Source organism: Myxocyprinus asiaticus, chromosome 18 (genome assembly GCF_019703515.2).
Source record: "Myxocyprinus asiaticus isolate MX2 ecotype Aquarium Trade chromosome 18, UBuf_Myxa_2, whole genome shotgun sequence".
Taxonomy (NCBI): Eukaryota; Metazoa; Chordata; class Actinopteri; order Cypriniformes; family Catostomidae; genus Myxocyprinus; species Myxocyprinus asiaticus.
In genome coordinates this window covers 41,647,994-41,662,975 of record NC_059361.1, presented here as the reverse complement: position 1 = coordinate 41,662,975, position 14,982 = coordinate 41,647,994, and the positions used below count along the sequence as shown (strand labels likewise).

Below are 14,982 nucleotides of genomic sequence, written 5' to 3'. Positions count from 1 at the left end.
GATGATGCGACCATCACTAACATCATAACCATGCAGGCAGTGATGCTCGCATCAGCACCACACATCTTCCAGCTTGTTTGTTTTCTTCCACTGCGGCCTGTAAGCCTTTATGCACACATCTAAGGTGTGTCTCCTTGGGGAAAAAAATTGGAATATTGTTGCGTAGCAGCAGAGGCATGACATCATCACTTATGTAGTTGATGTCTGAGATGATAAATGGCTGGCTTTTTTTACTGAAGAGAGAGCGAGCCAGAGAGAGAAGAGGTGGGGTGAGGCCACCCATCCCCCACGATGCAGCTGTCTTATTGTAAGTGCACTGACAGACCCCTTTGAAAGCTGCGAGAGCAAAGCACAGTTATTTAGATTCAGGCCTTAAGCAAGGACCAGAATGGTTATGGAAAACCATTTGAGTTCAAGTCATTTTTAGTAGACTTTTAGAGGGGTCAACTCAACCAGAGGTCTCAGGTTTTGTTTTTTGAATATTTCTGACACCCAGACACTTTTAGGGCTGAAAATTAATATGTTAATCGGTACAAATACAGTCGGGTGTCAGCATCTTTTGTGTTTGAACCCCTAAAGATGCATAACAGAGCTTTGCAGACCAATCCAAAAACTAGATAGAGGTCAGAGGTCGACCGATAGTGGATTTTGCCGTTGCCAATAACCGATTAATTGGCTGATGGTTTTTCAAATTTATTTATAGAATGTAAAAAAAAATTATTATGGTGGTCAGAGACAAAGAGTCCAAAATTAATAAAATCTCAGATGCAGTTTTTTGTTCAACCAAAATCCCCCAAATAACTGGAAAAAAATAAAGATATGGTACATTTTGAAATTATTAAATGATGAAAAAAACTATCTGCAACTATCAACAGATTTTTGCCGATAACCGATAGTTCCAAAAAACAACTATCGGCACCGATTAATCGGTAAAACCGATATATCGGTCTACCTCTAATAGAGGTATTGCACTAACTAAAGTACCACATGATTTGCTTATTCTAAACAATAGTGTATTTGTGGTTTCTCAAATATTGAGATTTTGACATTGTTTTTATTTTAATTAATGAAGGTACATTTCTAGTTCCAACATTATTTGTACTTCAGATTTTTGTTTTGTTGGACAATAAAAACTTCATATCGTGTGACCCAAATTGGATTTTTGGTCATTGAAAATGGGTAAAATGTAACCATTTTCAGATGGAGCCACTTGGATTTAACCATTTAGGGCATTAAAAATTAAGATACAAAAAGGAAGGTTTGTTCTGAAATGGTCAGAATGATCAGAATCTAAATGGATATAAAGATATCTTTAATACTTCTGGAGTTTTTAGGCACTTCATCTTTGGAAAATCAATACAAAAAGTTTTTCTTTTTAAATATTTGGACTCACACCTTTATATAATGCAGCAAGTGCTGCAGAAGTCAACTGAATTAAGTAATAGACCTACTTATCTCTGTGTAAAAATAAAATAAATATGCTGCTAAGGTTTTTTTTTTAATATACCTGTAATTTTGACTAGGCGAAAATGGTCATTTTGACAAAATAATGGATTACTAACAGTACTTACAGTAAATACTGATCCATGGCATTTAATATTTTGGCATAATTTATCCTCATTTATGTATACTTTTCTTCAGAAAAAGTATTAGCAAAATGAAAAATTACTGCCTAGGGAACTTCTGAATTTTGGTTTATTTGGCATGGACCCAGTTTGCACTATATGACTGTAATAAGCTTTGATATTATAAGTGTAGTGTGGTTGCATTCAGTGGTCGACTGGGTTTTCCAATGGCCGATACCAATATCTTGAGAACAAAGAGGTAGATATACAGTATAGGCGACATTATACAAATTAATGATGGCAAATGAGACAAATTGTGGAATTAACAAACACTTGTTTTTAGTGGTTGTATGAGTTTTATAATGACCAATGTCAATCGTCTAGACAGCAGGGTGGCTGATTATTGTAAAACCACTTATGAAAATGCTGCTTTTTTGCTGTCTTTTCTAATTTGATAGAGTGTTTCCATTACAAATTATATTACTTGTAGAGCTATCAAAAATACCGGGACTTCGGTAACAAGTTGATTCTTAAATATAAAAGTGCAGATGTGGCGGATGTCACGACAATATAACGTCGACATTGCGTAAATAAAATAAACACTTATTTTAAACACTATTTATTCTAAAATTTGAAAAAAGAAATGTTTTATTATCCATTGACAAGGGATTCATTTGTGGACTTACACAAGATCACAACAAAATCTGGCCAAAAAGAATGTGTTTTTGCGTTCGCTTCGGTGGTTCCTAACAGCTTGCCTGGGCGAACTTTTAGGAAAACTTCTAACCGGCTGCTAAACACCTTCTTGCTGCCATTGGTCCATGTCATCAGTACAGTAGGTGTGACCTGAAGCTTCATCTACTACTTTATGTTTTTCAGTCAGTATTCAACATGAACACACTGGTGTGCAAGACCATGTTGTGCAATGTTTTTTGATTAATTAGTCTACAAAATGAACAAAATCTAATCAAATACTCTCAAGTGCCCATTCACCCATGTGCCATCTGCAGTGAAAGCCATTCACACATCTGCCCAAAGATAAGCCTCTATCATCATTCTTTTGTCTTTATTCTGCACATGAACACTCTTTTTTTACACCAATCTTTGCAGTAGTATCAGTGTCATCATAAATTATAATAACAGAGTGTAACCGGCGCATATTACGGCCGTAATATTAGCGTGTTAGCGCGTTAGCGTCATGAACTCAGAATGTAAACAAGACAAATGAAAGATTTTCTACTGCATTTACGTATATTACTTTAAATCATCACAGAGTGAAGAACAACTTCTTTTTCTGATCTCGTGTGAATTCTACTCATAGAATGAGGCATAAAGTCATTGATATCACATTTTAATGTCACATTAGTTTAGGTTTTACATGTAGCATCCTCATATTTAAATGTACTTCTAAACGCCTCCCGCAGTGGTGTGGCGGGTATCTGAATGTTCGGGAACAGTATACTGTTGCTCGGCTGTTTAGAACGTATTTTTACCCGGGAATGAAGAAAGAAGAAGAACTTTTCCGGAAGACTTATGAACGAAGAAAAACGTCTCCGGAGGCCTTATGTTAACACTGAAAATGCAGCTAAAAGAAGTGTACTATGAGGACCCGATGATGCATCTTTTCAACCATCAAAACGGAGTGTGAAATGTTGGACACTTCATGCGGTGTTCACAGCTTGCTGTATGTAGCAGAAGAGGTGGAGTTACCTGGCTTCATTACTGGTCTGACAAAACAATTTAAAATAATGGAAAATATAGCAATTAGCAAAACTACAGTAAAGAGCACCTTACAAATGTAAGTTTATTGTTACCCATCTCCCCACCATGTGTGAATATGTACATTGTTTGAGATACAAGCGTTGAACTGAAGTTGGCTAACATACTAAAGCTGGCAGCAAAACATTGCTTGCATTCGAAATGTCACTTCCATCAGCTGTTAAACATCAAATGCTTCCATGGTGTAAAAAAACATGAAGTGTTCCATTTGGGATGATTTTACACTTTGAAAATGTATACACCTCATGGCTGAGTGCATAGTGTATATTGTAAGTGCATAGTGTAGCGTGCGAGATTTGGGACACAGGTCACAGTGAGGCATTTACAATGGAAGTGAATGGGGGCCAATCTGTAAACATTAAAATACTTACTGTTTCAAAAGTTTAGCCACAAGACATAAATAAAATGCGTGTTAACATGATTTTAGTGTGATAAAATCGCTTACTATCCTCTTCTGTGTAAACTTATATCCAATTTTACAAGTTAGTTGGCATGACAACGTAACGTCGTAAACCCAAAAACAACTGTAAAAACAATAATTTAAACAACTAATACACACGATTTAACAGAATAATTAATTTAAGTGCTTTTATAAAGTTATAAGCTTCGCTTTTGACAATACATCAAGTCCGGATTGAGACAATGAAGTCTCACCCTAAATTTTTTTTCTCATTTAAATCAGTTTACAAATTAAATGGGTTGCAAATGCCATTTCATGTTTACTTTAAAGGTCAAGCATGTCATTTCTATGTCACTATAGTGTCACTAAACAGAATTGCTAAATTAAATGACGTTTTTCAAAAGTTTACTAAACACCCCCTGATGTCTGCCATTGATCAAGATGTTGTTTGTAAGACTTATCTTATATGAGAGCTCTGTCCTAGCTGAATAATCCACTCCTGTGAGAAAGAATGACTTTTCTTGTGTTAGTTTTTCCCTTTATAAGGAGAACACTTTTAAACTTTTCTACTTTTAGTAAATGGATGTTTTTTGGGTGCTGTGATGAGTATATGCTGTATATTAATGACCTGGTTGTTTTTTTAAAAGGTCATCTGGGAGAATAATTTATTTTTTTGTTTTGCCTACTACTGATTGACAACATGTGCACTGCATTACTAGAAGGTAAATGAGCGCATTATTGCTGTACACAAGGTCCCTGCTGTATAACTGCCACGGCTGCTCACTGTTGCATCTGCATGTGGGATCCGTTGGTGGTTCACATGCATGTTTTAGACAAAAAAATTGAGTTTTTTATACTTGTTTTGCAGAATGATGCAATATTAAAAACTCTTCAGTTCTTGCTCATGTGACACTGGAAGGGTTTGACTGTTTTGAGAACAGCTTTCGGGAACAGACAACAATGTACTCTGCTGACTAGAGCATCAACTAGTTGGAAGACCGTCTCCCAGATGCAGTTATCAATATTTATCCGTCTGGGATCAGGGATCCAATCAGATGTATTGAATGCTCCCTAGCGTGTTTCACAGATCAGGCAAAAGTGGGACAGATGTCATTTTTCTACCCTTCAGTATGATGTAGAGCAGTTTATGCTTTAAACATGAACCAAGAATTGGATTTTATGTTCATTAAAGTAAGTACTGGTGTTTATATCCTTTTGCCTGTTTGGATCATATGCATTTCGCCATACTTCCCCTTAAATTGGTTAATTTTTGTCAGTAGATTTGCTGTTTTTGTAGACACAGATTGTTACTAAAACTGCAAGTTGTGTAACTTGTTTATTTTTCAAAACCAGATATTGAAGTAGAATACTGAATGTTGACACTCTGATATTTTCTCGAAGAGGGACTAACTGTTCTCTTGTCGTTAATATTAGATTAATGCCTCGTTATTTAAAAAAAAAAATGGATCGGACTGACTCAAAATGGGCCAATTCTTTCATTGTGCCTCCTTTTGTTGTTGATTGTCATTTAGGGGTGTAATGGTTCAGATTTCTCTTTTTTTGGTGTGTATCAGGGTTCTGTGGTCCCGGGTTTGCTTGTGATCTTGTAAATACTTTGTATAACACAATATACACTCAGAGTTCACTAAAGAACCTTAACTTGTATTGAATCCAGAATATTCCTTTAATCTGCCAAAGGGGCACACATATTTAATGGCGGTAATCTCAATACAGTGAAATATTGCCCTTATAATCCTGGCTGATATAACTTTATCTATAAGCATGATTCAGTGTAAACAGATTAAGATTGAATCGTGTAATGATTATGCTGATAAGACAGACACTCTGCTCAGTGACCTGTATGAAATATGTTGTGATCTCATATTATTGGACTTTATGATCCGTGTGAGCGTGTCTCCATTTAATTTAAATGGATTTAATCTTGCATCATTACGTTTGGATGAGATCCTCTCTTGGCTGTACTCATTCACCAGGACGTGTTTAAGATTGTCAGTCAGCATGCCCCCTTTAGTCTTTTCCGTTTGCATTGCAAAACAATTTTTTAATCAGTATTTTTGTCTTATTTTCCAGTAAAAATATCTAAAGATCCTATAACCAAGACACATTGATTTGAGAAGCAAAATTGTGTATGAGAAAAAGACATGTTTTCCGTAGGGTTGGGAACTGAGAATCAGAAACCGGCTTTACATTTTTTAAAAAAAAATTTAAAATACCAAGACCGTATGATTTTCATGACTTTTGGTTCTGTTAATGGTTCTCAAACGTGCATTCTTCCACTGATGCAGACAAAACACTGTACTAAAACACTACTGAATCTACAGTACGACCAGTATAGTCCGATTCCCGAATAAATGACTCATGAGCTGGTTCATTTGAATCTACTGTGTGAAACAAACAGCGTGGCCTGTGTAGCATGATTCCCTAAAGAATGACTCGTATGAGTCGGTTCTTTTGAATATACAGCGTAAAACATACAGCACAACCAGTGTAGCATGATTCCCAAATGAATGACTCTTATGAGTCATTTTTGTTTAATCTACAGCATGAAATGTACAGAGCGACCAGTGTAACATGATTCCCAAACAAATGACTCTTATGAGTCATTTTTGTTTAATCTACAGCATGAAACATACAGCGCAACTAGTGTAGCTTGATTCCCAAAAGAATGACTCTTATGACTCAGTTCTTTTGAATCAACAGCGTGAAACATACAGCACTATCTCCTGAACGAATGACTCTTATTAGCCAGTTCTTTTTAGTAAATCAAAGACTGAACCACAATTATATCTTAATCAAAAAGTCTGTGTAAACAAACTGTGGAGTGGACGTGGTCATGTGTCTGTCGCTGGGGAGAGAGGAAGCGGTAAGGGCCATCACCTGGTGATTAATGACACATAACACCTGTGTCTCGTTACAGTGACGACGGAGATGGGCTTTAAAAGGCCGCCGAGAACGCCAGTGAGGGAGAGAGAGTTGCGTGAAGCTGAAAAACCGCTTCTTCATTTGTGAAGCCGTATCTTTATTAGTGAAGCTGAAAGCCTGTTCGCTGTTTGTGAAGCTGAAAACGCTTGAATAAAAGCTGTACTACCTGGACTGCTACCCCGCTCCCCGCTTCCTTCTTGCTGGAACGTTTACACACACCTTTTGCACAAATCTGTTCTGTTAAATATATTAAATTATCTCATAATTTAGTAAAAGGCTGCCGAGGACAGTAAATCCAATAAGAATGGCATCAAAAGTACTTAAAGAATCGGCAATGGAACCGTCAAGGAACCAGAAGGAACTGGAATTGTTAAATTCCTTATGACTCTCATCCCTTGTTTTCAGAGTATATATTGGGATTTAAGCTTATTTTCCATACCCCGATCCCAATTATTATTATTATTTTTTTATTTCAAGCATAAACCTATTAAAATAAGAAAAAAGCAATTTACCATTTATGTTGTTTAAAGCATGTCTAGATATTTGGCCGGGAAAAAAAGACAAAAATATGTCTTAAGAATATAATTTTTTTGCGGTGTGCCACAGAGAAACCTGGGTGACCTACCACCCAAGTCCAACGCTAGTTATTTTTTCCAACAAACATATTTAGTGGGATTTGAGGTATTTTCGGATGGTATTTTGAAAGTTGGTAGTAACAGTGTGAGGTGGGTGAAGAGAGACTCAACAGCAGGCAGCAGATTTTCACATGAGCGTCTGTCATGTGATGGTCTGTTCTGCTCTTTCTCTCTTTCTCATTTTCTCCTTCAGATAGTGAGGAGCATCACGTAACACTTAAAGGGATAGTTCAACCAAATATGAAAATTCTCTCATCATTTACTCACCCTCATGCCATCTAAGATGTATATTACTTTCTTGCTTCTGATGAACACAAATGTAGATATTTTGAAGGATTTATGAGATGTTTTAGTCCATACAATGTAAGTAAATGGGGCCCAAACCTTTCAAGCTCCAAAAAGAACATAAAGGCAGCATAAAGGTTATCCGTACGACTCCTGTGGTTTAATACATGTCTTCTGAAGTGATACTAAGCTTATTCATGCGTCCTCGTGCTTGACACGTGCTCTTGCATGTTGACGCAAGAACTTCCGCTTATATCGCGCACGAGTCAGCTCTCGAGAACATGCAGACATGCATTTTAGCGGACCTTGAAAGTTTTTGACCCCATTGACTTGCATTGTATGGACAATAACACATAATATATATGTCAAAAAATCTTTGTTTGTGTTTTGTGGAAAAAGAAAGTCATTCAAGCGGACTTGACATTTTTTGGCTCACTGGTCATTGGTCTTCCAAAGAGACCAGCCACTAGCCAAAATCGACCACCTCACAAAAAGTCATAAAGCTGACTAGAGACTGTAACCACATGTATTTGACAGACATTCAGACATTCACAGAATTTTGAATGCATGAAAAGCTATCCCCCATTCACTTTCATTTTATGAAAAGAGCAACATAAACATTGTGCTAAACATATATGGACTTGGATCGAAATTTCAGAACTAATTGATTCACTCAAATCTTTACACAGACTGCAGTCAGCTGAGATGTGAATGTCACACAGATAAAGTTATTTGATTCTGGAATGTTCAAGCTTTTTGACAGCCATGTTTCATAATGGGATGGGAGGTTAAACTGTGTCTTTATTTTTGAATTTATAAATAGCCAGAGGGCTGCACCAGGGTCCTTGTGTAATTGTGATTCTGATCATCAGCATAGGTTTAAATTGGAATGGAATCATTGTGATTGGATCTGGCTGCTTTGTCTGTATGAAATTATGATTTTGGGTTTTATCCAGCACTGTTAAGCACCTGGATCAGCCCGTTTGTTTAAAATGGGAAAAGTGATTGTACAGCAGAGGAAAGGAAGTTGTGACTTCTGAAGTGAAAGCTGAGATACTTAGAGGGTTAATTTCATAATCACTGTTTGGCTGTGAACCCATTTACAAATCCTGTGTAAAACCCACTGCACTAGAGGTCTGCATGGGCCTTAAAATAAAACCTGAACCAGACCCATACACGAGACCGTGTGACCTGATCTGAACAGTACTCATAACCTCTTCAACTCTGGGGTATTTTTAGTCTGCCGCCTGCAATTTTTCATAATTAAATTTAAAAGCTTACCATTTACACATACTGTGGACTAATTGCCCAAAATTTGTCCCGCCAAATCTCGGCCTCTGAGTGGACTAGAAGCTCAATTTAGAAAGCAGAGATCCTCCCCTTTGCGATGATATGTAACATTTTATCATCAATAGTCGATAACATATATTTCCGATGATTTGTTTTGCATGCTTTTCCTGCTGGACCGCATATTTATACTGGACATCTAAGATATAACATTGGATTATTCACACAAGCAAGCTCACAGACAAGTAAAACATTTTTTTTATTTTTTAGAAAACTGCCTAAGGTAAAAGCAGATATCCAGTTATTAGCTATTTGGGGCTTACAGCAGCAGTTATCTAAGCATAAAATAAATGCATACAAGACACGTTTGCATTTGATGTCTTACAGAAATAATATTTCACTTTGTGATTCTTTTGAAAGTCTTTCGAACTGTGGTATTAGGGCAACAAAATAAACTGCACAGTCACATTCCAGAGAAGGAGAGCTTTCATTTGATATATTAATTTTCTATTTACGTGCTATTTGAAAAACTTTTATATTCATATTAATATTTCTACCACATTACCTCTAGGTGGTGCTGATTTGTGACTTGAATGTTTTCAGGCCTTATTTTGTTATTTTATGTAACATTAATGCAGAAGTGATGGTTATCTATCAAAAGTTCAAATTGTAAGCTTTTAAACGCCATATGCCTGACTTATGCATTCGGAGACTTGAACATTTCTAGCGTTAACTTTTTTTTTGCGATATAGCACCCCTTTTAGACAAACATTTGTTACAGTATTGTAACAGTAACTTCCTAAGAAGGTTAAATGTTTGTGACACCTGTGCTAAAAACAAGCTAGACATGGCACAACAATTGAAACATCGTTTCTGAAACTTGAACACTTACACTGCGTTTTTGAAGTTATTTTTAACTCGACATGGTGTCTAAAAAATGTGGCGGTCATGTGTGACATGCTGAAGAATCAGCAAAACGCGGTGCAACAGTCAAAAACGTCCATCCAGCATGCGTTTACATAGGAAAACAATGGAAAAACATAAAAGATGCACACAAAAACACGTCTGATGTGAACAGCCCCTATATTGCCCGTTCGGGCGTGTCTGTGAGTGAGAGTGCATGTGTGAAACAAGTTAGGTAGGCCTGTTTATTTTTTCATTACAAACCCGAACCCAATGTCATACTTGAACAACTGACTCTGCGGTTTCTCAGTTGTAGACCTCTAAATCGGGTCCGATACCACGCTCGTGTACCTGTACTCTTGCTCATAAAAATGTTCCAATACCAAAAACAGACGGATTAATGTCATTCCTTAAACATTCAGCGCACAAATTAAAACCACATTACATCCTAGTGAGATTATTAAATCGTAAAGGCTGTGATTTAATGAGATAAATAGCCTGTATTGTTTGCATGTGCTGCACGCTTCAAATGTTAGTGTTTGTGAATGCGTAGAGCTGTGCTGACATAAAGACACAAAGTGCTCATACGGTCTAGAGCTACTTGGTGCTCTGTTTGTATTAGATTATAGAGAGCAGAGAGCTAATTCACTTTGTAGTGCTAGGCACATACCGACTACATGTTTATTTAATTAGCAGCCTTTTGCGGTTTAATAATCACATTGGCTGTGTATCATTTCGAAGGCTGGTGCTAAGTAGGATGCGTCCTTTGTAGGCAGCGGTATACAGTGTCCTCAACTTCGAATGAGTTTTGTTTAAACGAGACGGCCTTCGTAGGACAAATGGAAACAGAACGTATCATGGTTACTATGACAGCACGCATCGCTCGCAACCTGCTGACCACTCTGAGTGAAAAGGGAATCTCTGAGGTAAACTTTAGGAGAGTTATAATGGCATAGAGAAAAAAGAAAATGGATTTTGTTTCTGTACTTTTATATTTACTTCATAATACTTTATTTTACATTATATATTATTATAATTTTACATACTATATATTTTACTCACATCTACTGAGGTACTTTAACTTGAGAATTAACATTACTTGCATTTGAACATCATATTGTCGTGTAAATCAATGTCACTTTTTCAAATAAATTATGAACGTTTCCATTGAAACAAAGAGTTGTGGGTTGTGAGTGCCAATGAAGGATACACCTCTCACATTCGAAGGCCTGCTTGCTTTTCTGAAATGAGACTCAGTGACGTATGCGTCCGACAAATGCGACCTCCGGAGCAGGCAGCCTTTGAAACGAGACACAGCCTTTGGTTACGTAGCAACTGGCTGTTCTGGAAGTAAGAAGCTACCGTCAAAAACACACAGAAACAGAAAGGGTTTCAAAATAAAAGGTCAATTTAAATGGGAAAATGTATGACAGAAATGTATCACTACTGAATAGTTATGTAATATTCACTGTATTACTACTACTACTGCTGCTAATAATAATAATAATAATAATAAATCAAATATATTGAACCCTTGTGCTACCTTCGGGACATTTCTGTCTTTTTCATTTTTGTTTTTTTCGATCATTTTAATCGTTTTAATACCAACGGCATACATTTTTCCAAAGGTGTGTATTTTTTGGGGAATTTTGATATTTCAACCTCAGTTCCTATAATACATCTATAATACACTGTGTACACAAAATAGTTCCACTCAGGACCTTCAGGACAAAAATGTCCCCACTGAAACCCATTAAAACTGCAATATTTGATCCCAGTGCCATTAAAGCATAAAATCATGAATTCTGTGATATTATGCTTTCATTCCGGAGCACCAGGTGGTGCCATTTTTCTCATGTTTAGCCTATGGAGCAAATACATGCTTTTTTCCTATTTTCTGTTTGCTGTGTTATAGAGCACTGCAGGCCAGTTGAATCAATGATGCAGCTAAAATTGTGTGGGTGTGTTGGTATGGAAGTCAGAGTGTGTTTTGGATGTGTGTATTGAGAAATGTGTGTGTGTGTGTGTGTGTGTGTGTGTGTGAAAAAACAGTATGTATACATTATGTAAACAAACTGGCATTTAAAGGGTTAAAATCCTGAAAATGAATGAATATTTGGTAGTTATGATCAGGACTGATGTTGGTTAAAAAAATTAACTAATTGAAAGTGGAAAATAATATTAATATATAATATTATTATGGCAGTTTTTTGACTTGGACATATTTGTCGTCGAAGGACCTCGAGTATTGACACACAAGGGTTAAGCAATATCTCACATCTGTGATGCTCTATCACGCAGCACTTTATTTGACAAAAATAACTTCAGTGTTGTTGTATTTTGGATTATGCTGTGAGGTTCTGTATAAAAGTAATTGATAAAAATAATTATGTTGAAAATGAATTGTTTTATTTTCATTTTATTAAAGTTTTAATTAATTGATTTATTTAAACACCATTTTGATTATCAAATTTATACAAACTGTTGATATGGAATTCAGAAACAACAACAACAACAAAAACAACAACAACAACAACAAAACAGGTACTGGTATCGGCAAGTACTTAAAACGAAGTAATGGTATCGGGACATCCCTATGACTAACATTTTTTAGAATATTGTGATATCAATTTTTGCTTACATTGCTGACTACAGATGGAGTATGTTCAACATTGTTACACTGGGGCATTATGGACATTTGTGCAAGACTGCATTCTTGATGGATCGAGCAGTCGAGACAGTGAAAGAATGTATGAGTATGTAATCATTCAGAATAGTTTGTCCTTTGAATGACCTCTTCATAATTTTGGTGCTGGTGTAATGTCATCTCCAGTAAATGACGTGGCTGGTTTGGCATGTTCACGTGGTTGAGCGTGAGATCACTGTTGGGTTTGAATGAAGTTCCAAGTGAGATTTAGATGTCATCATCAAGTTAAAGACTGTTACTTAGAGGTGTAGTTCACCTGGTTGAAATTAGTCTAGTCTAAACCCGGGTTCATTTATCAAGCAGGGCTCTGAATAATCATCTAATCAACTAATCACACTGTTTGACTCAATTCACTTCACATTGACTAAACAAAAGGGCTAACACAATGAGAGCTCTTTGAAGCAATTATTTTTCAGCATTTATGTTTGAAATGACACTACAACTTCCAGAACCTTGTGAGTTGCCTTGCTGCAACTGCCTTCTAAGGGGCCGTTCACAGCAATCACATTTTTGCATCTGTCTGCATGGTTTTTAATTGTTTTTCTATGTAAACATGGTCTAGACAGATGCCTTAGACTGTTAAAATACAAAGCACACACAAATATTGATATTTATAGTCAAGCTTTTCACAATGCATTCTGGGATTGTCTTATCTGTGAAGGATATATAAGATGTTGCCTTAGAATTTGGCCAAAACGAGGGATCTTGGGGAGCAGTGTAATATTGTTGAGTACCTTTTGGTACAGCCATCGTCTCAGGAGTGTGTCTAATATGCCTTAAAATGCTGTCTAGGTAGATAGCTAACTAGGTTTTGGAACACTGCTTACAACATGACTGTTCTCTCTTTAAAGTCCCCTGCTGAAGTATCATTTATCATGTTTGGAACAGACTTCCACCATTGACCCCAAAAACAACTTACATTTTTACCCTAACCATTATCCCAACCACTGACCCTCACTCTTCCACTGTGCTCTGAAAGCACCATTGTAAGCGTTGTGTGTTCATAGTCTACGTACACACTGCAGAGTTTTCGGAGTCAATCCTCATAAATTATCGCAGGGTGGGAGCAATTATGGTTATGAGATGCAGGTACCAAAATTTGCACTTAAGTCAAGATATATACCTCTGTTTTTGTCATATATACAGTGACATGTATAAATATGTGAACCCTTTGGAATTACCTGCATTTATATTGAAATTTGTCTTAAAATCTGGTTGATCTTCATCTAAGTTACAATAATGAACAAACACAATCTGTTTGAACTACTAACACACACATTACTGTATTATTCTGGTACATATTGAAAACATCATTCAAACATTTATAGTGTAGTTTGGAAAAAGTATGTGAACCCCTAGGCTAATAACATCAACAGAAGTTAATTAGAGTCAGTAGTTGGCAAACCTGGCATCCAGTTAATGAAATGAGATTGGAGGTGTGGGTTAGAGCTACTTTGACTTATAAAAAGCACTCATACATTTTGAGTTTGCTAATGCATAAGAAGCTTCTGCTGACAAGGACCATGCCTCGCAAAAAAAAAAGATGTCAGAAGACCTACGATCAAGAATTGTTTCTTTGCATAAAGCTAAGAAGGGTTACAAAGTTTTCTTGAAGAGCTTAGATATTCATCTGTCCACAGCTAGACAAATTGTCTATAAATTGAGACTTCCGGCGGAAGTCTCACCCACATCCGTGTCCCCAGTAAGACCCCCAGGAAAAAGGTGGATAGTAGCAGCACTAGTGCAACCTTCCAGTTGCATGAGTGGACATGAGCATGTGTCAGAAAATGGTTTGGAGGCCCTATTGTTCTTCTAAGGATTATTATTTGTATTATTATTATTATTATTATTATTATTTTCAAGGTTTTCAGTACTTTTGGGGTACATAAAATGCGTGAAAACTCTTGAAAGTTTGCACACACATCAGAGTCGCTGGCCATTAGGGCGTGACAGAGTTACAGGTGGGGGGGTGCGGGAGGGGCTCTGCGGTGCAACCTAGAACTTGGGCATTTTCGGGGGGGGCTATATAGCACATCCCTTTTGAGCTACAGTCACCAAACTTTGTACACATATAGATCTCATCAAGCCGGACAACTTTCACGCTGACAGTCATAAGCTCTGCCCAAAAGGAAGTTGGCCATTTTGGATTGTGATATTTGGAATAAGGAATTTGATATACTCCTCCCAGGGATTTCATGTTACAGGTACCAAATGTGGGCGTCATCATGCCAAGACATTGACTATGAGGATTTTTGATATATCGAACGGTGTTGCCACGGCGAAGCGATAAAATAACGTTAAAAAAATGGAATAAGGAAATGTCTCATATCTTCTGCATGCATGGTGTGATTTAACATAAAAACTGAGCCAAATGTTTGTCCTTACAGACTGATCACATTGATGTGGCTATTGTGGGTCACGGCCGTAGCGCCACCAACTGGCGGAAGTGTGTCACTTTTAACAGACTTTGAAATATCC

General features: G+C 36.8%; 1 protein-coding gene across 1 annotated transcript in view; it reads left to right on the top strand.

Annotated features, from left to right (window-relative positions):
* The first annotated feature begins 4,826 nt into the window (after positions 1-4,826).
* Positions 4,827-14,982, top strand: part of LOC127456326 (unconventional myosin-Va-like) — a 128,965-nt gene continuing 118,809 nt past the window's right edge. Inside the window, exon 1 of the mRNA XM_051724766.1 lies at positions 4,827-4,935. Coding sequence (XP_051580726.1) covers positions 4,903-4,935 — 33 coding nt within the window. The 5' untranslated portion in view covers positions 4,827-4,902. The remainder of the gene's footprint in view (positions 4,936-14,982) is intronic.